Source organism: Giraffa tippelskirchi, chromosome 2 (genome assembly GCF_054371585.1).
Source record: "Giraffa tippelskirchi isolate mGirTip1 chromosome 2, T2T-mGirTip1v1.2.pri, whole genome shotgun sequence".
In the NCBI taxonomy this organism is placed as follows: Eukaryota; Metazoa; Chordata; class Mammalia; order Artiodactyla; family Giraffidae; genus Giraffa; species Giraffa tippelskirchi.
Window position 1 is genome coordinate 110737448 of NC_137276.1, and position 27430 is coordinate 110764877.

General features: G+C 48.3%; 1 protein-coding gene across 22 annotated transcripts in view; it reads left to right on the forward strand.

Moving 5' to 3' along the window:
• PCNT (pericentrin) overlaps nt 1-27430 on the forward strand; it is a 106451-nt gene that overhangs the window by 36989 nt on the left and 42032 nt on the right. For 13 of the 22 annotated variants that reach the window (XM_081570245.1, XM_081570255.1, XM_081570257.1 and 10 more), the window contains 14 exons: nt 4063-4209; nt 8905-9056; nt 10209-10369; nt 10457-10695; nt 12308-12470; nt 12662-12874; nt 15520-15749; nt 16144-16260; nt 17317-17523; nt 19459-19629; nt 19889-20041; nt 21361-21453; nt 25470-26315; nt 26946-27137. In XM_081570245.1, coding sequence (XP_081426371.1) covers nt 4063-4209; nt 8905-9056; nt 10209-10369; nt 10457-10695; nt 12308-12470; nt 12662-12874; nt 15520-15749; nt 16144-16260; nt 17317-17523; nt 19459-19629; nt 19889-20041; nt 21361-21453; nt 25470-26315; nt 26946-27137 — 3084 coding nt within the window. Of the gene's footprint in view, nt 1-4062; nt 4210-8904; nt 9057-10208; nt 10370-10456; nt 10696-12307; nt 12471-12661; nt 12875-14173; nt 14207-15519; nt 15750-16143; nt 16261-16377; nt 16399-17316; nt 17524-19458; nt 19630-19888; nt 20042-21360; nt 21454-25469; nt 26316-26945; nt 27138-27430 lie in introns of all 22 variants that reach the window. The other 9 variants (XM_081570243.1, XM_081570253.1, XM_081570254.1 and 6 more) reach the window with 2 other exon arrangements.

The window sequence follows — 27430 nt, forward strand, 5'->3', positions numbered from 1 at the left end:
GTTTGTTGTGATCCACATAGTCAAAGGCTTTGGCCTAGTCAATAAAGCAGAAGGAGATGTTTTTCTGGAATTCTCTTGCTCTTTCGATGATCCAATGGATGTTGACAATTTGGTCTCTGATTCTTCTGCCTTTTCTAAATCCAGCTTGAACATCTGGAAGTTCTTGATTCACATACTGTTGAAGCCTTGCTTGGAGAATTTGAGCATTACTTTGCTAGCATGTGAGATGAGTTCAGTTGTGCGGTTGTCTGAACATTCTTTGGCATTGCCTTTCTTTGAGATTGGAATGAAAACTGACCCTTTCCAGTCCTGTGGCCACTGCTGAGTTTTCCAAATTTGCTTGCATGTTGAGTGAAGCACTTTCACAGCATCATCTTTAGGATTTGAAATAGCTCAGCTGGAATTTCATCACCTCCACTAGCTTTGTCCATAGTGATGCTTCCTAAGGCCCATTTGACTTTGCACTCCAGGATGTCTGGCTCTAGGTGAGTGATCACACCATTGTGGTTATCCATGTCATTAAGATCTTTTTTGTATAGTTCTTCTGTGTGTTCTTGCCACCTCTTCTTTTATCTTCAGCTTCTGTTAATCTTCCATACTGTTTCTGTCCTTTATTGTGTCCATCTTTGCATGAAATGTTCCCTTGTTATCTCTAATTTTCTTGAAAAAACTCTAGTCTTTCCCATTCTATTGTTTTGCTCTATTTCTTTGCATTGATCACTTACGAAGGCTTTCTCATCTCTCCATATAACAGTATGGTTCAGATTAACACCAACTTAGTTTAATAATTTGTGAAGCTGTCCTTCTATTCAGCTTCTGTCCCTCCCTCCTCCTCCTTTGTGCCGATGTTGTCATAACAGAGAACACCTGTGCACACTGTGTGCTCATTGCTTCATGCAGTTGTCTTGTAAATCACATAGGAGGGAAAAAGACTTACAAACAAAAACCACATTTATTTTGTTTTTTATGTTTACATGTATAGTGACCTTTTCCAGTGTTCTTTATTTCTTCTTGTGTATTCAAGTTAACGTCTAGTCTCCTTTCATTTTAGCCTGAAGGACTCCCTTTAGTATTTCTTCACAGGAAGGTCTGTTAGTGATGGATTCTGTTTTTATTTATCTGTGAATGTCTTAATTTCTCCTTAATTTAGAAAGATCATTTCCTGGATATGGAATTCTTGGTTGACATTCTTTGGCTTTTAGCACTGTGAACATGGCATCCTGCTGCCATTTGGCTTCTGGTTTCTGATGAGAAGGGCTTCCTTGGTGGCTCAGATGGTAAAGAAGAATCTTCCTGCAATACAGGAGACCTGGGTTTGATCCCTGGGTCAGGAAGATCCCCTGGAGAAGGGAACGGCTACCCACTCCAGTATCCTGGCCTGGAGAATTCCATGGACAGAGAAACGTGTCAGGCTACAGTCTGTGGGGTCTCAAAGAGTTGGACACAACTGAGCGACTACCACTTTCACTTTCTGATGAGAAGTGAACTGGCTGTACTCCTGTTGAGGAGTCCTTTTGTTGGGCTGCTTCTCTTGATGCTTTCAAGATTTTCTTTATCTTTTCAACAGTTTGATTATGATGTGTCCAGGTATGGCTCTCTGAGCTTATCCTGCTTGAAGTTCATTGAGCTTCTTCTGTGTATAGATTAATATTTTTTCATCACATTTGCAAAGTTTTTGGCCACGTTATCTTCAGTTTTTCTTCTGCCCTGTTCCTTTTGTCCTCTCCTCCAGGATTCTCATTATGTGTTTGTTGGTCCTTGTGGGTGTCCCAGAAGCCTTTGAGCCTACTTATTTTTTTTTCTCTTTATTTTTGTTCCTCAGACTGAATAATCTGAGTAATAATTTGACCAGTCTTCATGTTGTCTGATTCCTCTACCCACTTGAACTTGCTGTTGAATCCCTCCAGTGAAACTTTCAATTCAGTAATTGTACTTCTAAGCTTCAGAATGTCTGTTGGTTTCATTTTATAATTTTATCTCTTTACTGTGGGGCTCTGGTCGTGATGGGCCTTCAGTGCTCTGGCAGGCAGTTTACATCTCTAGCTCCGGTTCTTGTTACTGCCTCAGGCTGCTGAGATGTTAAACAGTGGTTGCTAATTGTTTTTGACAAATGGCTTGGGAATAGGATTGTTGAGGAGAACTCTGCTTCAGATCAGATAAAAACCAGCTTTGAGAATGGAGCTTTTCAATGAGCTGGCCAGACACATCAGTTAGTGACAGTTGGTGTTGCTGCTTTGGTGGAGCTGCAAACCCATTCTCTCCCTCCTCCTTCCCTCATGACTGCTGGGCTGAATTTTCTTTTTAAAAAAAATTTTTTGAGGGGGTGGCAGGATCTTAGTTCCCTGATCAGAGATTGAACCTTGGGTCAAATCCAAACCCAAAGCTGTGAAAGTACTCAGTATTAACCCCTGGACCACCAGAGATTCCCTGGGCTGCATTTTCAAGGAGATTCCAAAGATTGGAGTGATGAGGTTAGGGCAGGTTCAACCACCTAGAGCTTCCTGTTCTTTTAAGATTTTGGGGGGCTGCTCTGGGTCTTCCTTGCATGCATGCTTGCTCTAGTTGCGGTGCACAGGCTTCTCACTGTCATGGCTTCTCTATTGCAGAACACAGGCTCTGAGGTCCATGGGCTCAGGAGTTGTGGCATTTGGGCTTTAGTAGTTGCAGGATGCAGGCTTTAGTAGTTATAGCATTCGGGCTTTAGTAGTTGCAGGATGCAGGCTCAGTAGTTGTAGCGTGCAGGCTTTAGTAGTTGCAGGATGTGGGCTTTAGTAGTTGTAGCATTCGGGCTTTAGTAGTTGCAGGATGTGGGCTTTAGTAGTTGTAGGCTTTAGTAGTTGCAGGATGCAGGCTCAGTAGTTGCAGGATGCAGGCTTTAGTAGTTGCAGCATGCGGGCTTTAGTAGTTGCAGGATGCGGGCTTTAGTAGTTGCAGGATGTGGGCTTTAGTAGTTGCAGGATGCGGGCTTTAGTAGTTGCAGGATGCGGGCTCAGTAGTTGCAGCATGTGGGCTTTAGTAGTTGTAGCATGTGGGCTTTAGTTGCAGGATGTAGGCTTTAGTAGTTGCAGGATGTGGGCTTTAGTAGTTCCAGGATGTGGGCTTTAGTAGTTGCAGGATGCCAGCTTTAGTAGTTGCAGGATGCTGGCTTTAGTAGTTGTAGCATGCGGGCTTTAGTAGTTCCAGGATGTGGGCTTTAGTAGTTGCAGGATGCAGGCTCAGTAGTTGCAGTATGCGGGCTTTAGTAGTTGTAGCATGCGGACTTTAGTAGTTGCAGGATGTGGGCTTTAGTAGTTTCAGGATGCGGGCTTTAGTAGTTGCAGGATGCAGGCTCAGTTGTTGCAGCATGCGGGCTCAGTAGTTGTGGCACACAGGCTTAGTTGCCCCTCAGCATGTAGAATCTTCCCAGACCAGGAATTGAATCCTTGTCCCTTGTGTTGGCAGGCAGATTCTTAACCACTGCACCACCAGAAGAGTCCCAAAGTTTCTTGTTCTGTGGTGACTCAGCCTTTGTTTTTAATGACACTTTAATTTCCCGAGCTCTGAAGAAGCTGATTTTTGACAGTTTTTGCCAGTGTTCTCAGTGTAGAGGAGTGATGTTTTGGAGGTCCTTATTCTGCCATTCTGAAAGTACTACCTCTGTAGTTTAAAAAAAAAAGAAAGCTTATTTCATTAATATATTCTAACTCATCAGATGAGCATTATTAAAAAATATTTATTATTTAAGAAGAAACAGTTTATCTTTTAAAATGAGAGGAAGTTAGGTTTCTAAATATATTGGCTCTTAATGGTCATGATACCCTGATGATGAAAATTTATTAATGTGACTGTTGGGAAAGGTAGCAGGCTGGGTTTTTTTTTTAATATTCTTTATGATAAGCGCATTTGAATGCATGTTCACTGGGGGTAGTGGCCTAGGTCTTTTTGATCATTTCTCTTGATGCAGAGTATGGAAACAATGAGTATTTGTTGAATGAAGTAAATTCTAGTGAGCAGCAGAGAAATGGAGTGAGGATAATTTCATAACTTAATGGCATTTTTTGTTAATAGTATACTTTTGTACAGGGTGAATTTGGAAGGGAAAGGAAAGCTGCTTTGCATGAAAAAGAGGAGATACATAAACTTGAGCATGAGAAGACACATTCTGATTATGAAAAAGAGAAAGAATCTTTGTCTCTGCAGCTACAGGAGAAGAATAATCAAATTCTGCAGGTATGTGAAATGTATCTTTTGTTAATACCTTTTTGTGTATGGTAAAAATATGCTTAACATAATACTTACCATTTCAGTCATTTTAAGTATACAGTTCAGTGGCATTAACCGCATTCACAATATCGTGCCACTGTAGCCACTGTCCATTTCCAAAACCTGTTCATCATCCCAAGTAGAGATTCTGTGTTTGTTAAAAATAAGTCCCATCGCCCTCCCTCCAGCCCTGGTACCCACTGTTGTACCTTCTGCCTCTATATTACTCTAGGGATCTCATTTCAGAGAAATCATACAACGTATGTTGTTTTGTGTCTGACTTATTTCACTCAGCATCATGCCCTCAAGGTCCATCCACATAGTGTGTATATCAGCATTGGTGGCTTTTTATGGCTGAATAATAATATTCCATTGTTTGCAGACACCATATTTTGTCTATCTGTTCATCTGTTGATGGATGTCTGTTAGTGGTCATCTCTTCCTTTTGGCTGTTGGGCATAATGCTGCTGTGAACATTGGGGCGCGAGCTTTTGTTTCAGTCCCTGCTTTTTATATTTTGGGGTGTATATCTAGGAACAGAGTTGATGAGTCACATGATAATTCTGTGTTTAACTTTTGAGGAACTGCTGAACCGTTTTCCACAGTGGCTGTGGCATTGTGCATTTCTGCCAACAGTGCACAAGAGTTTCAGTTTTTGTACATTCTTGTCAATGCTTGTTTTCATTTTTTTTAATAATAGCCATCATAACAGATGTGAGGTAATATCTTATTTTTATTTGCATTCCCCTAATGACTAATGATGTTGGACATCTTTTCATGGGTTTATTAGCCATTTTTATCTGTTCAGGTAGGTCCTTGATTTTTTTTTCTGTTGAAGTATAGTTAATTTGAGGCTTCCCTGGTGTCTTAGATGGTAAAGAATCCACCTGCAATGTGGACTGTTAATTGTAGAATAATTAATTTACAATGTTGTGTTAGTTTCAAGTGTATAGCAAAGTGATTCAGTTATACACACACACGCACACACACACACATATGTGTATACTTTTTCAGATTCTTCACCTTTTAAATTATTACAAGATATTGAGTAGAGTTCCCTGTGCTACGTAGTAGGTCCTTGTTGGTTACCTGTATACACAGTAGTGTGTATATGTTAATCCCAAACTCCTAATGTATCTCCAAGTCTGTGAGTCTATTTCTGTCTTGTAGTGAAAGTCTTAGTCACCCAGTCATGTCCGACTCTTTGTGACCCCACAGATTTTGTAGCCTGACTGGCTTCTCTGTCCATGGGATTCTCCAGGCAAGAATACTGGAGTGGGTTGCCATTTCCTTCTCCAGGGGATCTTCTCGACCCAGGGATTGAACGCGGGTTTTCCACATTGCAGACAGACTCTTTACTGACTAAGCCACCAGGGAAGCATCTATCTTATAAATACATTTGTTTGTATCATTTTTTTAGATTCCACATGTAAGTAATATCATATGGTGTTTGTCTTTCTCTGTCTGGCTTGTTTGACTTAGAATGATAATCTCTAGGTCCATCCATGTTGTTGCAAATGGCATTATTTCATTCTTTTTTATGACTGAGGGCCTTGACAATTTTGAACTGGATTTTTTCCCCATTATTATTGAAAATATGGATGTGTACAGCGATTATCCCACTGTGCTATCTTTCAGAGTCATAATAGTACTGATTTCTGTGACTTTGTCATCATCCAGGTCACTGGATTTGAACTTTTTCACACCTTGGAGGCAGTGTACCACGCACTGCGCTAAGCACATTATAAGCAGAATTTTCTCATTTCTGTGCAGTTCTCTCCCTCTCAGGATCCTGAGGCCCAGGAGGGGTTCTGTAAATTTGGTTAAAAGTCCATGGACTGCCGAGTGGTGGAGCTGGGCCTTCATACTGTGAATACTGCACACAGTGTGTCTGACTTAATTTAGTACCAGTGATATAAAAATTAACCACAGCAAGATTCAGGGTATCAGTCACAGGTCAAGGGGCATGTTTCAGCTGCAGACACCCCCACTCCCACCCCAGTGCTGGGAGCCCAGCCCCAAGGAGGAGGAGGAGGAGGGGGTGGGAGGGTGCCGCCAAGCACGGAAGGCCCCAGGACTTAGACGAAGGGGGAAGTCCCTCAGGAAGAAAGAGCCTTTCAAAGCATTCTTGAACTGGTTCCTCAGTGTACCAGGCATTTCTGCTGATAAATTATATGCATTCTTAAAAAAAACTTCTGTAAAAAATACTAAAATTAACATGGCTCATGGGCAAAATAGGGCTAAAGATTATGTAATTCACAACCTCTGCAATTTTATAACTCAAGTACCAAAAAAAGTACTAGTATAGTTAAAAAGAAATGTTAAATTCTGAATTAAGAGAGAAATTGTGAAATACATATAGTGATCTACCTTTACAAAGCGAGGTAGGAGCTTGATGGGATGGGCTGAGAAGACTGAGAGGCACCAGGAGGGGGCGACCTGCCAGTCCTGCACTCAGCTCCTGTCACTCCACATCTTCACCTGGAACATTCTTACTTTTTAATGTTTGCCAGTTCTGTGGCAGCAAAAGGGTGTCTCTTGGTCTTAGTTTACTGATAAGGTTGCGTGTCTGTTACTATGTTTGTGGTCTACTTGTTTCCCTTTCTATGAAACACCTTTTTGTATTTTTGGCCATTTTTTTCTATTTGAAACAACTGTTTGTCTTTTTCTTAATGATTTGTGGAAGTTTTTTTGTACTTCTGTATTCTAATTTGTAAGGTTTTTTTTTTTCCCCTTTTGTCATCTTTGGATGAATGAATGTTCTTGATTGCTGAATTTACTACTTTTCTTCTCTTCAGAGTTATGCTTTCTGTGCCTTGCTGAAGAAATCTTGAGGTTATTTTATAATTCGTCTTTTTATTCCACCTGGGAGGATATGAGGAAGGGAGTTGAGTTTTTCCCATGGAGACTGACCTGAGACTTGTGTGCTGTGTCCTTGCCCTGCTTGTGGCCCAGTGGATCAGGGCCAGCAAGCCCGTGCGTGTGGGCAGCCACTGGCTTCCCTCCTAGACTCGTCTGCTCAGGCTGTGTGCCCAGTGTAGATGCCGTGAAGGTCTAGGGGCCGCACATGGGGAAGCCCAGCTGTGCCAGCCCTTCTACTCAGTCAGTCTCCTGCTGCAACTGGCTGAAATGCACCAATCTCTACATGCCTTTAGGGAGAAGTGGCATCCGTGCAACACAGAGGCATTCTGAGATTCTGGAATATCTATTTGATTTTGTTAATTTCTGCCACTGAATTTTATAGTTTTCTCCTAGACGTCTTGCATATCTTTTGTTAATGTTAATGGTTATTGAATACACAGAATCTCTGACTTGCAATCATTTGACTTAGGAATTTTTTACCTCACGATGGTGTGAAAGCGATACATATTCAATGGAAACCATACTTGGAATTTTGAATTTGGGTTTTCATCTTTTCTGGGGCTAATTCTGTGTAGTTCAGCACTCTCCTGTGATGCTGGACAGGGCAGCCACGGCCCCCCATCAGCCACGTGGTCACAAAGGTGAACGACCGATGCTTTGATGGCCATTCTGGACCAAGAAACCACTCTGCTTTTCCCTTTCGAAAGGTTGCTGTTAATTAAGGAAAACCAGACATCTCAAGTTAAGGAACTTAGTGCTTGTCTATGTGTGGGAAGATGCGGAGTGTGGGCTCACTGAAGCCAGTCCTGTGATCTGCACCTCAGCTCCTGGGCCCACTGCCCTGTGCTTTCCCATCCTGAGTCCCCTCAGGGAGGCTGTGGCTGGGTGGCCGCAACATCGTTTGTTCACTGACATGGCAGCGAGATTGTCCATGGCAGGTGTGGTAAATACATTTTGACTTGTGATATTCACAGTTTACCATGGGTTTGTGGTTTAGTCGCTAAGTTGTATCCGACTCTGTGGCCCCATGGACTGTAGCCCACCAAGCTTCTCTGTTCATGGGATTTCCCAGGCAAGAATACTGGAGTGGGTTGCCATTTCCTCCCCCAGGGGATCTTCCTGACCCAGGAATCAAGACCGTGTCTTTTGCATTGGAAGGTAGGTTCTTTACCACTGAGCCACCAGGGATGTAACCCCATCATAAGTGGAGAAGGAGGTGATAGAAATGCTGAGGAGGGAGGAGGACCAGCAGAGAGAAGGTCTGCTGTCCATGGGCTCAGTGCCTGCAACTGGCCATCAGCCACGGACACAGCACTCCAGGGCTGTCCACCTTCCACACCGTGGCACCCGAGGCCACACTGTGGTCTCAAGCTGTCCAGGCACATGTTCTGTGTGCTAGCAGTGCAGTTCCTCTTCAATGTCTGTTTTGTCCGTTTGGTCGTTGTTTGCCATCTTAAAACTTGCCATTCTTTGTCCATTTATTTCATTTTCTTTATTTTTCCTGTGACCCACGTGTCCCAGTCCATCATAACCCGGGACAAGGTTATAATAGCTGCACTTTTCCTAAGTTCCCTCCATGCGCAGCATTGAAACCATTTACTGTTTGTTTTGTCTTCTTCAGTTAATCGGTTTCAAAATCACACCCTCTGTCCTCAGGCCTGCGTTTTGTGTACTTGATGGGCCCTATGCTGGCATCCCCTCAACCCACAGAGCTGCTCTTAGATGAAGAAAGTTCCTTTCAGAAACTAATTTTTAACTAAATTGTTCTAACTGAGGCTTTGGACAATTTTTCTTCAACAGCTGAAAGACCAGATTTTATCCTTAAATCGAGAGATAGAGGAGCGCCATTCCGAACTGGAGAAACTTCAGCAGAGGCGGGAACGGGAGAACCAGGAGGGCACCACTCTCATAGCAATGCTCAAGTCCGACATCGACCTGTCCCACGGCGAGAGGTCAGTGGCTGCCTCTGCCTCATGGCTGGAGTGCATGTTGGCATCTGGCAGATGGGACCCTGTGCCTCGTGGTTCTCCCGTCCAGGAAGGTCTTAAACCGCAAGATGGATGCTGAGTTGTGTCACGCGTATACCCCCACCTCGCTTTGCCAGCCCTTCACATGTTGCCAGTTTACAAAGTGTGATGCTGCCCTGAAGGCACTGATGGACCCATCCCACCCGACGCCAGGCAGGTTTTAGCTCTGCTTGTCGTGTGCGTCTGGAGTGAGCCAGGAGCTGTTCAGTTATGTTTGTCTCTGTTTGTCGGGGCCACTGCCTCAGTATTGCCCAGGCAAGTGCAGCTTTCGGGCTGGCTTCTCTGTACCTCTTCGTGTGTCCCTCAGCCTGACCCTGCTGGTATCTTGTGGTCCTGCTGCTTGGGGGTCTCCGCTGCCCCCAGACCCTCATTCTCAGCACTGCGGTGCCGCCGTGCGCACAGCACTGAGGGTCAGAGGAGACCAGGTGGGGCGGCGGGGTTGCTGTGTGGAGGGCCGGTGCGCCTCATATGGGCTTGGTCTCATTCATCCATCTTTCATCATCTCTGTGAAGACCTTGCATGCTGTTTCCAGCTGACTTGTGGTTGGCTGAGGGGGCTGCAGGTGGGACGTTACAGGTCTGGGGTATCCGCTTCCTGTGAGGCTGTGAGTCGTGAACGGAGGGGGGAACAATCCCTGATGGCTCAGGGCCCCTGGGGCTACACCCTGGACGGGGTCCCCATGCCCCAGACAGTCTGGGGGCTGTAGCTCAGAGACTGGACTCCATCCTAGGAGAACCAGACACCCCAAACTCCATGGATCTTGCGGCCCTAGTGAGAGATGGGGAGCTTGCCTTCCCACGCTCATGGGTCATGGGTTAAGGCTGAATTCTGACTTCTGAACAGGTGTCTCCTGAGAGCCAGCAGGACTGCGCCGCAGGAATGGTCTGGGGCTGGGAGGGGGAGCAGCTGGGAGGGAGGTTCTGGGAGAAGCCCCTGTGCTACTTGGGGCACCTACCCAGTGCTGGCAGGCTGGACGCGGCCTCCAGAAGAGTGCCTTGATCACCACCATGCCACTCACATGTGAGTCAGGCGGGGCTGGTCTTGGCTGACGCTGTGCTGGGCCCCCCACCTCCCCAGGAGAGCTCTCCAGGATACCCTGAGGCGGCTGCTGGGTCTGTTTGGGGAGACACTCCAGACTGCCATTGCCTTGAAGAGCCGCATTGGTGAGCGCGTGGGGCTTTGCCTGGAGGACAGGAGCCCATCCACCACGTGGCCGCGGGACCAGAGCCCCCCGACAGGTGAGCCTTGACAGCCCTGCCCCCCAAGGCCCCAGGCCAGCTCCCGGCGGGCGTCTTGCTGCACAGCCCTGTATGTATTCGCTGCAGCCCGTGCACTGGACGACGTGTGGGCGGGGCTTGATGTGGTCCCCCGGGAGCTGGACAGCACAGCAGCGGAGAGCGCAGAGACCTCATCAGTGGCTGAGCTCAGCAGTCACGTGTGTGAGAGCTTCTTCCTGAGCCCAGAGCGCACGCTGGACTGTGAGCAGTCTGTCAGGAGGGTCTTCCAGAGCCTGGGCTTGGCGGTGGATGGCCTCCTGGAGATGGTCCTGGACTCGGCCAGGCAGGTAAGACGTGGGCTTCAGCCCCGCTGCAGAGAAGGGTGACAGGCAGAGTGAGGGGATGGCAGAGCTGTCCGACCCCAGGGGCCTGCAGGTGCTGTGCTGTCAGCGTTCCTGTTCTCGAGTAGATGTGCAGGTGGGACAGAGGTTCTTTGTGCTGGGTGTCAGCCTGATTCTGTTACTCGCAGCCGTGTTCACCCACATGCTTTCCTCAAACAGAAGTCTTCTCTGAGCTGAAATCCTCGAGGAAGTAGGCTTGCTGTGAATGGAAAGAAGACCTTGGTGCACTTAGTTTAGACCCTGTGTGTTCGGCCTCTTGCTGTACCTCACATGCTAGTTTAATTCCAAATGGCATAAAATTTTGTTTAGAGATTATTACTGAAGAATGAGATATTTTTGTTAACCTTTTAGAATGTTTCAGACAATTAACAAAACATGGGAAACAATAGAGACCCTTTTCCCAAAGTTGCCCTGTTAAAAAACAAACGTTTCCATGTGAAATGTCGCTGTTGACATCTCAAGAACACGGACATGTGGATGCAGGCAGAACAGCAGTGTCAACCTCAGATGTGTCTCCTCTGGCTTTGTCCCGTCTTCTCTAAGAAACCAGACAGAGTGGAACTGTGTCTGGTGATAAGTAGCCAGGTGCTTTTGACTATCCCCATGTGCGAGCATCTCCCTGGAGGGCAACTGGTCTGCAGGTCTGACCTACATCCGAGCATGCGGGCAGTCTGGGGAGGCCTTGCTCGCTCCTCAGAAATCTTGCCCCCTCACTTTGTGCTTTGCAGAGGGCACATAGGCTTGTCGGGGGGAAGCAGGGTGGGCTTTGGGAGGTGGGTGGGCAGTGGGGAGGTGGGAGCTGGCAGGGGGCAGTGACTGGAGAGGAGGACAGGCCCCTGATGAGGTTCAGGTCAGTGGGGCTGCCCAAGGGCCATCGGCTGCAGGAAGGGGCAGCAGTGGCTGAGCACTTGGACAGGGGCCCTCAGAGAATAAGGAGAGGCAGCGTTGGGGGCTGTTTTCAAGGAAAAGCTGACAGGTTTCCTTAGAGGCTGGGTCTGGGAGGGTCGGAGTTGGTGTCGTACAGGAGGAGGCTGAGCAGCCCAGGCCAGGTGCTGAGCTCTCTGTGAGGACAGCTGGGCTCGGCGTTTTGATTCAGATCCTCAGCCTGGACATGCCCACCAGGGAAGCTTGGGAGGAAAGAGAGGCTGGGGTCCCAGCAGGCAGGGGGGTTGTGGGCGAGGGGCTCCATGGTGGCCATGCTGGGAGGAGGGGATGTCGCAGGCCGTGCAGATGTGTCAGGTCCCCTGCCGGCTGTGGTGACGGCCCTGGAGCCTTCCTGTCCTCCACCTGTGGTTACCAGGTGGCCCATCCCTGCTTGTGTGCTAGGCTCCCTGTCCCTGTTCCATGCAGGCACCCGTGGGGCTGACGGTCCCAAACGGTGTGTCCGTGCAGCTTTGTCTGTGTTTGCATGTGTAGAACATTCCTTTGTTGAAAACTTGTTGCTTCGTTAGTAACTGACATAATATCGGGCATCAGAATTGTTGTTCCTCATGGAATGTTTACCATCTCACCAAAATTCTACATAAGGAGAGCTTCTACTTTCCAATGTGTATCACAGCTGGAGGAAGCTCGTCAGATCCATTCTCGTTTTGAGAAGGAATTCAGCTGTAAGAACGAGGAGACAGCACAGGTGGTGAGGAAGCACCAGGAGCTGCTGGAGCAGCTGGAGGCAGAGAGCACAGCCAAGGCTCGGCTGGCATTGGAGCTGCACAAGGCAGAGGGTAAGTGTGGCCCTGAGGGTGTTAGCAGCAGAGCTCCAGAAGGAAAGAGGCTGGGCTGAGAGGCCCCAGTGCCCTTCCTAGGGGTGTGGGGAGGGGAGCGCCTCGGGGCAGGTGGCCCTGTGTGTCCCTGTGCAAACAGGCACTCAGCCCGCCTGCCCCCGCCCCCACCCCCACCTCTGCGTGGTCTGCAGGCATCATCGAGGGCTTCAAGGAGGAGAAAGCTGGCCTGCAGGAGGTGCTGGGCCAGAAGGAGGCGAGTGAGCGGGGCCTGGTGGGCGAGCTGGAGGGCCTGAGGCAGCAGCTGCAGCGGGCAGCACGGCGGCAGGCAGAGCTGCAGGAGGAGAACGCTGAGCTGTGCAGCCAGACGGAGGCCCTGGCAGTGGAGGCCCGAGAGAGGGAGGCTGGTGAGTAGGCGGGCACAGCCCGGGGCAGGGGCAGCAGGTGGGCTCTGCATGCTGCTCGAGGGCAGGGGGCTGCCCTTGGAGGAAAGGCTGCCAACCGACCCTGGGGCCAGGTCACCGGGCCAGGGGGTTGCCCACCTGTGTGCGATCGTGCAGCTACGCCCTTGGAGCTGAAAGTGCTTATTTGGGATCAGAGGATTGAAGTTTGGAGCACACAGATTCAGGTCTCGAGAGGGAACAGTGACGGGCGGGGCTTCAAGGGTGAGGAAGGTGGTTTGCCTGCAGAGCCTGTTAAGTGGGGCTAGGAGCAAGAGCCAGTCTGGGTGAACCCTGACCCTGAGCACTGAGGCTGTCACGGGGGAAAGGCCCGAGTCCTTGCTGAGTCCTGGGATCTCTGCATTTGCCCCGGGATCTCTGCATTTGCCCCAGTCTGAAGTCCACGGCCTCCCCTCGGTGGGGACGTGTGTGAAGCTCACTCCTGGTGACCCCAGCTCCATGTTGGAGCCCCCGACTTGGAGACTCCGATTTATTTCACATTTCACAAGATAAATGGCTACCTAAAAGTTTCATTTAAAGTAATCTGGTCGTCCAGTGGCTAAGACTCTGCGCTCCCAATGCAGGGGGCCCAGGTTCGATCTCTGGTCAGGGAACTAGGTCCCATATGCCACAACTAAGACCTGATGCAGTCAAATACATAAATGTTAAAAAATAAAATTACCAGAAAAGTGTCTAATGTTAGCCTTAGGTAGGAGACATACAGTTCGCAGCGTCTTGTGGTCGCCTTCAGGGAGATGCCATCTATGCTGTGTATTTTCCTTTGTTGTCTTTAAAAGTCAGTACCAAAGCCCCTGGGAGCTGGGACCTGCTGCCACATGGGGGCTGGCAGTGGCCTTAGTCCATCCAGAGACCGGGCACTGCAGACGTTACCCCCTACCCCACCTCCCGCCCCCACGCACGGTCCTGGAGCACTGGGACGGTCACCTTCTGGTGACACGCTTTCTCTCTGGGTCCACGTGCAAGTGGGGCAGGAGCTCTGTGGGGCCTCTTTCATAATAAAGGCTCTCACCCCTCATGAGGCTTCACCCTCAGGACCTCATCACCCTAAACACCAGCCCATGAATTCTGGGGCACGAAACAACATTCTGACCAGAGCAGTGGTGTCTTGAAGCACATGTGTTTCAGAGGTTTGTCCGAGGCTGTGACATCTGCCACACTCCCCTTCTCTTACTTCTGAGTTTCATATCCTAAGTCACCAGCCTTCCTCTTTGCATCTCTGAAAGTGCTGTATGTTTTTATTTATAGGCATTCCTGTTTCTGTAGCGCACGAGGATTCAGGTTTGTAGAAGCAAATGAGTGATTTCTGTGTGATCAGCTCTGTGTTTGCATCAGGTTTTGCCAATTTTTTTTAAAGAGTAAAAATACCTTAAAGCTTTTGTGACAGACGGCTACATAAAAGGGAGCTTAGGTCTTCAGTGTTCTTACAGAGAAGTGGTCAGGTGTCTCAAGGCCCCCAGTGCAGGCTCTGAGCTGTAGGAGCCCTGTCTCCATCCCTTGTCCTGGGCTGGGGGCCCTGCGAGGCCTGTGGCCCTGGAGTCGGCCGTTGATACGGCCGTAACGGCTCTGTGGATGCCTGCCCTCTGCGCTACTTGCACAGAGGTCCAGTGGCCCTGACACAGGCAGGTCCTGTCTGGGTGGCTGGCCAGGCAACGCTGACCGTCGCAGCATATCCCCAGCTGTGAATGGCGTTGTTCTAACTGCATGTTCATGCCCATTTGCCATCCTTGCTGCATCGTTAGCATGAAAACTTCCTGAGAATGCTGTGTCAGTGGGGATGATAGTTTGTCACGAAAGACTGACATTTATATAAATCAAAATAGCTAACTTCTGAATGCTGGTGAACTGTAGATGCAGACTTAGGGATTTAACGGTTCAGTTTCTGGCTGGTACCAGCACCTTGGGGTCCATTTCAGGGAGACCCCATTTGCAAAGCTGCTCATTAACCTGCCCGTCCCTTTGGCCTGTGGCCTTGCCACCCGTCCACGTTAGGTCAGCTGTAGCTTTGCTGACGGCTCAGCCTTTTCCTCAGGACTTGTCACCCTGGTACGCGGGGAGCCTATACGTTCAGCGAGTCAGCTGGGAACCTTCCAGCTGGGCTGATATTTTCTCGGGTGGAGCTCTTAAGTCACATTTTATATTTCCGTGTTGGAGAGTATATGTGAGGGCATAATTCCTAGAAAATTACCTGATAACATCATTTGGAGACACCCAAGATGTATTTTCTCCTCAGGCTTTAAAATTTTTTATTTTAGCCAATTTTTGTTTGAAATATGTAATCCCCAACCCCTCTTCTCATGTGCATGGAAGTTCTCATTTTATTTCCAGTGGGTTCTGGCTGAACTGTGGCTTGTTTGGCAGGTTGTGGGCTCGGGGTCTGACAGGTCGAGGCAGCTGAAGCAGCTGTCGTCCTCCACCAACTCACGGCCTGTGGCGGACAGGGGGTGGGGGAGCCTGCTGCCCCCTGCTCTGGCCCAGTGGGGCTGGTCTTGGGCTGCCAGGGCAGGTGCGTGCCGGTCTCTGCTGCGCTTGCATCCTGTGTCTGCTGGATGCTCACCCTGAGCGGCTCCCTGCCCTCTGCTCTGTATCTTCAGCTCTGCGGAGGGAAGTGGAGTCACTCACCCAGGAGCAGTCGGAGGCCAGAAGGCAGGCAGATAAGGACCGTGCGGCCCTGCTCTCCCAGATGCAGTTTCTGGAGGCCGAGCTAGAGGAGCAGCTATCTCATCAGCAGGCGTGTGCCCGGCAGGCTGAGGAGCTTGGCGCCCTGAGGCAGCAGATTGACTCCCTGGACCAGCACCTGCGCCGCCAGCGCCAGTTCATGGATGTAAGTCTTGAGCGATAACGTTCGTATTACCAGAGGTCATCTTCATGGTGGGAGCTTCCTTCCAGGTTGTTAAGCAGCGTCTGCACCGACGTCGGGGCGGACTTGAGCTCAGCTGGTGTATGTCTTGGGTGTTGCCCTGGTCTGGGGCAGTGTCCAGTGGCCCCGTGTGTCTGCTCTTTCTCTCTGCCCACGTCTCAGAAACCACCCTGGGTACCCCCTGGGAGCTGCACCCCTTCTCATGGCTCCGTCGTACGAGGTGCCTGAGAAGAGGGGCCCTTCTCAGGCAGACGGGGGAGGAGTCCCCTGTCCTCCACTCCTGCTGCAGAGAGTGGTGGTGTCACCATGGGCAGTGGAGACGCTGGGATATGTATGAACAGGCCGCCCCTCGTGACAGGAGCAGGCAGTGGAGTGGGAGCGTGAGCGGGAGGACTTCCAGCAGGAGATCCAGAGGCTGGAGGAGCAGCTCCGCCAGGCGGCCCAGCCGCGGTCCCTGGGCCTCTGTGACAGCCACGTAAGTCAGCCCATCCACTTGCCCCTGCCGGCCCTGCCCCGGGGAGCTGTTCTCTACAATGCTTGTAAGCTTTATCATTAATGACATTTTTGCCTTCCATGCACACGAAAACAACAGCGGGCACGGCTGGATGAGGAGGTACAGGTGCTCTGAACTTGTCTGTGTCTGTCCGTGTCCACACCCTGGGTGCTGCTCCTCACCTGACTGCTGCATGGCCAGACAGGGAGGGGCTAGTGCCCAGGGCCCTGTCTCTGGCTTGTTTTTCTTGCTTCTTTCTGTTTGGTCCAGATCTGCCTCTTCCTGTCCAAGGTTGCTGTAGTTGACTTGTTTGTTCTTTTTAAAAATTAAACTTGTTTTGAGATAATTGTGGATTCACTTGCTGTTGTAAGAAACAAGACCCAGTTCTCCTGTGTTGACATCTGGCAGAAGTCCCACCGGAGGTGCAGACGTGCAGACAGGAGACAGTGTCCACCCCTTGCACCCACTAATCCACACTCTGTCCATAATTTGTCATCTCCATGCTGTTGTGCAGTCAGAGCATTGTTGTTGTTTAGCTGTAAAGTCATGTCCAATTCTTTGCAACACCATGGACTGTAGCCCGCCAGGCTTCTCTGTCCATGGGATTTTCCGGGCAAGAACACTGGAGTGGGTTGCCATTCCCTTCTTCAAGGGATCTTCCTGACCCAGGGATCGAACCTGGGTCTTCTGTATTGCAGGCAGATTCTTTACCGCTGAGCCACCTGGGAAGTTGGAGCATAGGTGTAACCTTTGCGCTCAGCCTGCTTAACACTGACCCAGACGGTGCTGTGTCTGTGCTTGGTTCTTCTCCTGCTGCTCAGTGGCTTTCCATTCCTTACTATCAAAACTCATTTTATTTTACTAACAAATTCTGTGCTATTATTTTTGTGTGTTTTTTTAATGGAGAATTCTGTCATATTCTTTCGTTTCACTGTGCAGCCAGGTCAATTTTCTCACAGTTGTGTGGTACTTTTTAACTTGGAAGATGGGGCATTTTTTAAAAACTGTTGTTTCTGAAGTATTTTTTTGTGGTTTTAGGTTGAATTGTTAGAAAATAAATTGAGAGAAAAGTCAGATGGACTTAATGAATTGATTCTAGAGAAAGAATTGGTAGACAGACAAGTACTAATCCAGGGAGAGGAGATCAAGCGTCTGGAGGAGACAAATGCCAGCACCACGAGAAAACTGCTGCAGCTCCAAGAAGAGCTGGAGACACAGCGGAGAGCTGTGTGGGCTCTGCAGCAGGTGAGCACGGCGAGCGCTCCCGCTGGTGGAGGTGCCTGCGGGCCCTGAGCTGCTGGGCTGGGGCTTCCTCTGCCCCTGGCTTTGACTGTCTGCTGTATGTTCCCTGTGCTGTGGACACAGTCGCCAAGCGTGTGGGGCCTCTCAGCCCCAGTGACCCCAGCTGGGTGTCCTGCAATGCAGCTCAACTCTGACACTGTCCACCTGGAGGTGGCACCAGACCTCACAACTTAGGGCTCAGCCCCACAGCAGTGCCCCCGCCCCCAGACGTCCACCTCAGGGTCAGCCTGTTTAAATCCGAGGGTCCTGGGACCCCCTCTTGGGGTTCAACAGATTTGCTAGAGCAGCTCACAGAACTCCAACACTTTACTTGCTGACCTCCAGGTTACTGTAAAGGGTACAGGTCGGGAGCGCCAGGTGGAGGCGCTGCGGAGGGCAGGTGTGGGGAGGGCACTGCTTGTTGGAGGCTCCCTGGTGCAGCCTGTGGAGATAGGGTCAGCCTTCAGCCCGTCTCCCCTCCCGGAGGTCAGGATGACACTGACAGCTCTGACCTTCAGTCACGTGGCTGACTGCCCTGGCAACCAGTCCCCACCCATTGGTGACTTGGGGGCTTCCCCCAAGTCACCTCAGTGACACAGACTCAGGTGTGGCTGGAGGGGCTGGGTACAAATGTTAGGTCACCGCCATCGCTCTCATGGCTTGGGGGGCCCGGGTGTCAGGAGCTCTGTGCTTCCTGTCAGTCACAGTGTCGCATTTAGAGTGGTAACGTTTTGTACCCATTTTTGTTAGCACTCCTTTGTCTCTCAGGTACTCTGAGTTTTATCCTTAGTAATTAATTACGTGCAGGTTCAAGATTTCAGGTTTAGAAAGCTTGTTTTATTACACACATAGAGCCTAGTTATAATTATTTTAGTTTTTTAGTTACGGATTTGTCAGTTCCCCAGTGAAAATACCTCCAGTGACAGTTCTTCACGTTGTAGTTTGGAATTTTGTGTCGATGATGTACCAGTTCTTGTGTCTGAGGGTGTAAGATGAGTGTGAGCAGGTCTCTTGATTAGGGGTAGGTGGAGGGGGTTGGAGGGCCTCCTGGCCAGCGTTGACCTCCTCTGTGCCTTTGGTTCATGGAATCAAGCTTTCTTGTATTTTGTGTCATTGGAAGTTTCATGGTTACCAACTGGAAAGTCTCTGAGACTCGGTGAGAAAATTTATTTTGGAATCATTGTTTTGGCTCTGAGAAAACACTGCCTCCAGGAGGAGAGTTGGTTTTTGAAAATACCACTGGAAACAGTTAGAGGAAGCCCAGACCCCTCTTGAGGACATGCTCTGTGGAAAGGACACCTGGCTCAGGCCCCTCAGCCCCAGTCACCAGCCTGCTCGCTCTGCCTGCTGGGGGCAGTTCTACCTCTGACTCCAGCAGATAGCTACTGAGCTTAGTAGGGACCGTGGGTGTAGAAGACGCCTTTATTTCTTCTATAGAGTTGAACCACATGTACAACTTTGAATGCATGTTTGTTCTCCACTTAATATTTTATCCATGTTAAATGTTCCTTGAAAACTTATTAATGGGCTGTTCACCTTCATTGTACAGAGATATTGTCAGCCATTGACCTGTTCTTTGGCAAGTTGTTTCTGATTTTTTTTTTTTAAATAATTGCTAACAGTTTAGAGATTCTTTTTGTGCCGTGTTGAGTAGTTACTGGGATAACTTCCTTACAGGGGAATCTTGGGTGTGCGGTAGCTCCGTTTGGGCTGTGCCCTCCACCAGGCAGGTGTGGCTCTGGGGCATGGCTGGGTCCGTGGGTTGTGAGTGCTCTGCAGGTGTGCACAGGCATGCTTCAGGAGGGCCGAGCATGATCTGCGTTGCAGCAGCAGACAGCAGCCTGAGGCCCCCGATTTCCTGAAGCACTGGCCTAAAATGAACCATTTTTTCTTACATAGGACAAAGAGGCATTACAGGAGCAGCAGATGAATAACCTGCTTCAGGTGTCCGCGCTGCAGTCCAGACCGGATGAGGGCAAGTGCCCGGTACCCCCCGAGGGCGGTCATCCCAACCATGCTGAAGCCCAGCTGGAGGCGGCGCAGGGGTCTCTCAGGCCACGGGAGGCTGAGGTGCGTGGGGGCCATGCGGGGCGCTCCCTTGCTGTTTGTGTCTGCCGGGGCCTCCCTGCTTGTGTGCAGGATGTCCATGCGACACAGTTTGTGGGCTTGTCACTACTGTATTCGCTTTGTAATTTTAACATTTGTGTGGATTGTAGGATAATAATACGTTTTTCTGGCATATGCTTTAAATATTTCAAGTGATTTTAATAATTATTAAGGTCAGTTAGAATATTAGATAATTTTTAATGCTTACCTCCTTTAATGCAAGGTTTTGGACTTAAAAGAACAATTAGAAAATATTAAAGATGACTTAGTAAATAAAAATGAAGAAATACTACATCTGAACTGGAAATTAGGCCTGCAGGACAACAGCACCGCTGCCAGTACCAAAGAGCTTCAGGAGGAGAACGCCCATCTGAAAGTAAGTGAGGAAGACCCCCTGCCTCCATCCAGTCGATCGTGGAGTTGCTGTGGCCCTAGAGGGACTGGCACTCATGGGGAGTCAGGCCCCCAGACCCCCCCAGACACACGGCACCTCCTCACTGAAGCCAGAGGGACTTTGTGCTGGCAGGGCTCTGCCCGCAGCGTGGCCCCAGCAGCTCTAACGTGTGTGTGGAGGCGGGGAGAAGCTTTTGGGACACCTTAGTGGGAATCGGAGTCACCTTGACCAGTGAAGGTCATCTGCTTCCCCTCCCCCACCAGACTCTGCTTTTTGTTTGCACCTTCAAAGTCCAGTCTTGTGAAAGATTCTTGTTGCAGTAAAATTGCAGGAGAAGCACCTCCCTGGTTGCAGATACTGTGAGGAGGAAATGTCATGACTTAGGACCCTATCCCTACTTTGGGCTATGTTCTAACAGAGGTGTTTTCAGGACAAAGTTGCTTCCTTCCAGCAGTGGAAAAATCTGTTATGTCTTCTCTCTTATCTTAATGTAATTGTGCTCTTGAAGCAAACAACCAGAACCACCCCTGTATAGTGTGGATGACAACCAAAGTTGTAAAGAGAACATCACCTTCCGGCCTTGACATGGCTGGAGTTTAGACTCCTGCATTGCCTGTGGTTGCAGCCTGGATAAGGGTGAACTCACTTCGTGGAAGGAAGTTGAAGGGTCATGTCATTTATGCCTGTTCATCTTGAAGGTTGCGACTGTAATCTTTAGTGAAAGTGGAGTTTTAGGTCAGTCCTCGACACTGGCTGTCCTTTGGGTGGGAATTCTTCCTTAATAGATGATGGCAGATGAGAGCACACTTGGTTTATTCTTTGGTGATTGCTTTGAAATGAGGTACCTGGAAAAATGCAGTAAAGTTTTGGTTTTTGAAAGCTAAACTAATAAGTCACTTTAGACAGAAAGCACTTAAATAGGAGAACATTTTCAAATTGAGTGTTATTGTGACTAGCATGCACACTTAGTAGCTCAGTTGTATTCAACTCTTTGCACCCCCATGGACTATAGCCTGCCAGGCTCCTGTGTCCGTGGGATTTTTCAGGCTAGAACACTAGAGTGGGTTGCCATTTCCTCCTCCAGGGGATCTTCCTGACCAGGGATCGAACCCATGTCTCCTGCATTGCAGGTGGATTCTTTACCTCCTGAGCCACTGGGGAAGCCATGAGTGTTACTAATACTATTTAAAACTGCAGGTTTATTTAATTAGGATATTTTGTGTCTTCGAGATCTGGGGACCCTTTCCCATGGTAACATTTTCTTGGCATTATTACCACTGTAACTGTTATTATTTCCACAGACATTTCTGCAAAACAAAGAAAGCGAGATGATGCAAGTGTGTGAATCGGCGGAAGCGCAGCTGGCCAGGACAGGAAGTGGTGCTTTCAGTGAGGTGGGCCTTGCCTGATGCTGCACGTGGGCATTATGTTCTCCGTAGTTTGTGAGGTATCTGGGGATCAACAGAGGCCTCTGTGTCCTTACACAAAAGATAGATAGAGTGTTTTTTTTTAATTATTCATTTATTTTTAATTATTCATGAAGAAGGTGTGAAGATGTAATGTTGGAGGAGGGAGTAAAGGGCTGTAGAGTATAAGGGAGTTCTGTTTGTAGTTCTTAATGACCACAACATTGCAGTGACAGGCTATTGGGATCTATGTTGGTACCTTATCTATTCGGCAAAATTTTTTAATATCCTTTTGTGTTACTTCGAGGAATGCCTTTAAAACCAGTGACTAATTTTTTAAAGGAGATTATATCAGTTACTTGTCCCTAGTGCTAGAATTGGTCATGTGAGTATAATTTTACATACTAATAATATCATAAATACTAAAAAGTTTATGTGATAAGGAAAATATTTTAGTCCCATTGAGAATAGACAATCACAGATATTTTCTTTTGGGATTTTTGTTTATTTCTTTCTTGTTGTTCAGTCACTAAGTCCTGTGTGATTCTTTTTGACCCCATGGACTGCAGCATGCCAGGCTTTCCTGTCCTTCACTGTCTTCAGAATTTGCTCAAACTCATATCCATCGAATCGGTGATGCCCTCCAACCATCTCATCCTCTATCACCCCCTTCTCCTCCTGCCCACAATCTTTTCCAGCATCAGAGTCTTTTCCGATGAATCAACTCTTCACATCAGGTGGTCAAAGTATCGGGAGCTTCAACTTAAGCATCAGTCCTTCCAATGAATATTCAGGGTTGATTTCCTTTAGGATTGACTGGTTTGATCTTACATATCAATCTGTACATCATTTGTTTTCTGTAATTATATTTCTCATTTTTTGTGTCAACAGTATCTTTGCTTTGATATAATAACCCAAAATTCCATTTGTAGATTAGATTTCTAATTCTTTGAAAAACCACATTTTGTTACATTTTTTGTCCTTCGTGTCAGTGAAGATTTTCATCGTTTAAAATCATGGTATCTTCAGGTTTTTTTTTGAAAACTACACACTTATGTTCCCACCACTATTAAAACCTCTTTTAACATGGTTATTGTTCTTTATTTCCTGTGCTTTTTCTTTTCCAGCAGCTGTTTGACATCCTAACATCTTACTCTCAACATGCATTATCCCTTCCTTCATGATTTATTTTAATACTTGGGTTAGTAGTGCATCTTTAATTTTATCATTTACTTTTCCCCTTACTCTGTATGAAGTAAAGTGAAAGTGAAGTCGCTCAGCTGTGTCCGACCTTTTGCGACCCCATGGACTGTAGCCTACCAGGCTCCTCCATCCATGGGATTTTCCAGGCAAGAGTACTGGAGTGGGGTGCCATTGCCTTCTCCAGAGGATCTTCTCCACCCAGGGATTGAACCCGGGTCTCCCGCATTGTAGGCAGATGCTTTATCGTCTGAGCCACCAGGGAAGTCTTACTCTGTATAGTTTTCAAGAAAGAAGACTTGAACATTTTTTATTAAATGTATTCTTAAGTAGTTTAGCTTTGTTGCAGTATTGGAAATGGGCTTAATTTTATTATTCAGTTGTTTCCCAAGAGCCAACACATCATAGATACATATGTATATGTAATTGTTTATATTAACCTTGTATGTCATTACTTTGCTATACTCACATATACTAGTAGTGTTTTTATAGATTTCTAAGGCTTTCTATGTAGATGAGCACACCATCAGCAAATACAGACAGCTTTGTTTCTTTCCAGTCTTGGTCTTTTATTTCTTTTCCTTCCTTATTACAACGTCTACCACTTCCAGTGTAGTGTTAAATAAAAGAGGTGAGAGCAGTCATTCTTGCCTTGTTTCTGATCTTGGAGGAAAGTGTTTATTGTTTCATCAGTATGTGTAATGTTAGCTGTAAGTTTTTCATAGATATCTTTCATCTGATTGAGGAAGTTCCCTTTTGTTTCTACGTTGCTTCTTCTAAATCTTTTGAGAGAGTTTTATTTCTTTTATTCTCATAATAGGGTTAATTATACTGAGTGATTTTTGAAGGTTAAACCAACTTACATTCCTAGGTTAAATCCTGTGTGGTGGTGATGAACTACCCTTTTAATATATTGCTGAATTTGATTTGCTGATCTTTTGTTAGTGGATTTTACATCTGTGTTTATGAAGGATATCACTGTAGGTTTGTGTGTGTGTGTGTGCATCATATTTTAATCAGGTATTGGTATGAAGGTTTTGTTGGGCTTATAAAATGTTGGCCGGACTTCCCTGACCATCCAGTGCATAAGACTTTGCCTTCCAATGCAGAGGGTATGGGTTCACTCCTTGGTCGAAGAGCTAAGATCCCACATGCCTTGTGGCCTAAACACCAAAACATAAACAGAAGCAATATTGTAACTGCACTGCATTTCAGGGAACTTATTTTAGACTTTCATGTTTTACTTTTAAAGCCACTTTCATGTGCCGGCTTTGATATTTTGAGTGTGCTGCTTGTGTTGTGACTTGGCTCTTTTGTCATGCCCACCTCTTCATCTCAGTGTGCTAAATGTGCAAGTGTGTACAGACAGAGTTACTCCCCTGTGCCTCCAGCCATCTGCGGGAGAGACGAGAGTGTCTGCAGTGCACCTTGTGGGGCTAGGCAGAGGGTCTTGCCTCACACTGAGAAATTTTCTTTTTTCAACTACACATTGTAGCGTTCAGGTATGATAAATGTGAACCTGGTGAGTAGCTTATGTCATCCAAACCAAAACCAAAAATCAGTTTTCTTACTTTTGTTTTTACTATGGGCCAGGCTTGGATTTGTGTTTAAAGTAATTGTTAATTAATACTAGTGAAAACAAGAATTGTGTGAAACTTTCAATGTTTAACAAATTGGTTGAGTATCATGAACTAGAACAGATTGGTTAGAACTCTTTTGTATTTCGGTTGCTACTGTTGATGTAATCTTTCTAAAAAAAATTTATTTGGTTTCACCAGATCTTAGTTGCAGTGTATGGTCTCTCAATTGTAGCCTGCAGGCTGTAGTTCCCTGACCCAGGATCAAACGCAGGCCCCCTGCATTGGGAGCGTGGAGTGTTAACTGAACTACCAGGAAAGTCCCTGTTGATGTAATCTTAGGAGAATGGAATTTGGGGCCATATTGACATAGATTTCAATCCTGATTTTCCATTTATTGTCTTTGTGGTCTTGGCAAAATATTTCATATGTAAATTTCAGCTGTCACATCTTTAAAATAGGGACAATAACATTTCCTGTCTTAAAACTGTTGAGAATTAGATTAAATAGCACAAGTAGAAGCATCATTTGATACCTGGTGTGTTGAATCCCCAGATCCCTGCTGTGCACTATGTGGAGCTCTGGCTCGTTCACATTCTTCATTACTGCAGACCTCCCTCATCGAGTTTTCTTGCTTTTATCCTTATTCTAGTGTTAGAATGACACCTAAAATCTAAATGCCGTTTAGGAAAACCAAACCCTAGTTGCTTAAATGTTAAGAAGATGGACATTTGGAAGGTGGTGAACACTCCAGTATTCTTGCCTGGAGAATTCCATGGACAGAGGACCCTGGCAGGCTACAGTCTGTGGAGTTGCAAAGAGTTGGACACGACTGAATGACGAACATTAACATGATGAATTAGAAGGTGGTGAAAACATTCGTGTGTAGTATCATCAGCTGAGCTGTGGCCACGTTAGGGCTTCCCTTGGATCACCATAGCCAGGCTCGGAGCCTGCCTCAGTGATGGAATGTGGCCTTGATGAAGTGTTTGAGCAGCTGCAGATAAGAATTTATGACCATTTTGACACACTTGAAGCCTCTGGGTATTCTGGTGTTTTTCAGGTGTTAATGTCATTTGGTGACATTGTTAGTTACTTCCACAGCTAGTTTTAAGTTGTGAAGTCGCTCCATTCTGTAAGAATGAATTCAGGCAGAATGGTAAGGGGGAAGGGGCACTTCTGAAGTTGATGCATATAATTTCCCTCTGAAATGTGCTTTTCCTTCAGGTTGTGTGTAATAGAAGTTCTGAAGTTGAAGAGCTGAAATCCATTATTGAGATTCTGCGTGAGAACCAAGCGCAGCTGCAAAAGGATAATGCTGAGGAGATCGAGCAGCTCCACGAGGTCATCGAGAAGCTGCAGAGGGAGCTCCCACTCAGGGGGCCTGAGGCTCCCAAGGCTGGAGACGGTGGGGCCATGAGCCTGCAGAGTGAGTTGCTGGGCCTCCCGGCCGAGGGAGCCAAGGACCCCGCAGTGCTGGCGGATGAGCTGCATGCTGCCCTGGAGGCCAAGGAGGCCCTGAGCCAGCGGCTGGCTGAGCAGGAGCTCCAGCACAGCCAGGCTCTCGAGGCTCTCCAGCAGCGCCTACAGGCTGCGGAGGAGGCGGCCACACGGCAGTTGGCTGAGCTGGGGCCTGAGGGCCTAGCCTCCCAGATCCACGAGTTTGAAGCCGCCCTGCATGCCAGGGAAGCAAAGATTGCAGAGAGAGATTTAGAAATTGAAGCTCTGCACCGACAGAAGTCCACCCACTCCGCTGAGCTGGAGGCCATCCTGGCAGCCGTGGCCCGCTTTCGCCACGCCCTGGAGCAGCAGCTCCTGGCGGCCCCTGGGGAGCCCCCTGAGCTACAGCGACTCCGAGAGCAGTGTGTCTGCCTCAGCCGCCAGCTGCAGGCACTCAACCAGCGATTCCTGAAGTGCCAGAAGGAGCTGGACCAGCGGCAGGCGCGTGGGAAGGGTGGCTCCCAGGGCTGGGTGCCCGGAGACAAAGAGCCCTCCTGCAGTGAGGAATTGGAACAGGCTATGGATGGCAGGCAGCTGGCCCAGGCCCCTGATGGCCGTGGCTGTGACCCACAGGTGGGCTCCTTCCTCCGAAGGCCACAACTTGCGCAGCCTGTGTGTGCAGAGAGCTGGGTGCACGTCAGAGGGTGGGATGTGTCCGGGGAGCTGGGGTTGTGTATGTGGGGTGCAGGTGGGGTGCTAGGTGTAGACAGGCTGCTGAGGGTGCAGGTGGGGAGCTAAGCAGCTGCTCGACATCTGTGGGAGGCCGTGCTTCATGGGGTCCCCCACCTCTGGCACATTTTGGCCTGTTGTGGGCGTACGTCCCTTGTCTCCTACTTTGTGTGGGCTTCTGGTCATGCTGCTGCTGCTGCTAAGTCGCTTCAGTCGTGTCCGACTCAGTGCGACCCCATAGACGGCAGCTTACCAGGCTCCGCCGTCCCCGAGATTCTCCAGGCAAGAATACTGGAGTGGGTTGCCATTTCCTTCTCCAGTGCATGAAAGGGAAAAGTGAAAGTGAAGTTGCTCAGTCGTGTCCAACTCTCAGCGACCCCATGGACTGTAGCCTACCAGGCTCCTCCGAGCTGTGGGCTTTTCCTCAGGCTCACCTGGCTGGGAGCCCGATGGGGCCTTGCTGCACTTCTGGCTTTCTGATGCCCTTGGCTGTGTGCTCAGAAGCATCTTCCTTGTTTTCTCCACTCATTGTAGAACCTAGTTAAGGATGACCTGCAGCTGGCCAAAGCCCTGCCTACACTGACCCGTGCCTGCCCCAGCCAGCAGGACAGCGTGACATCAGTACTCACAGTCTGCCAGCAGCAGCTGGAGTCAGAGCTGCTCTTAGTGAAAAAGGAGATGCGCCTGCATGTGGAGGACGGCGGCAGAGCATCAGGAGCAGTGAAGGTGCTTGGGGACATTTGTCGGGGCGGGGCATGGGACACGAGAGCTGTTCCTGGGCAGAGACCCCCTCAGTGTCTCTGCCGTGATGGCATAGGTTACTCAGACTTCAGACAGGAGCACCTTCTCTGGGTCTATCACTCTTGGTAGAGCTGTTCAGATCCATTTTGAAATTTCTTATGTGTTTGATCTAAACACATGTCTTAGCAGCTTGTGAAGAATGAGCAGTCAATGCAGGTAGGATTTAACTGGGATCTAGGCCTAGTGTCCAAGATTTTTCACGTGAGGACAAGCTGCCT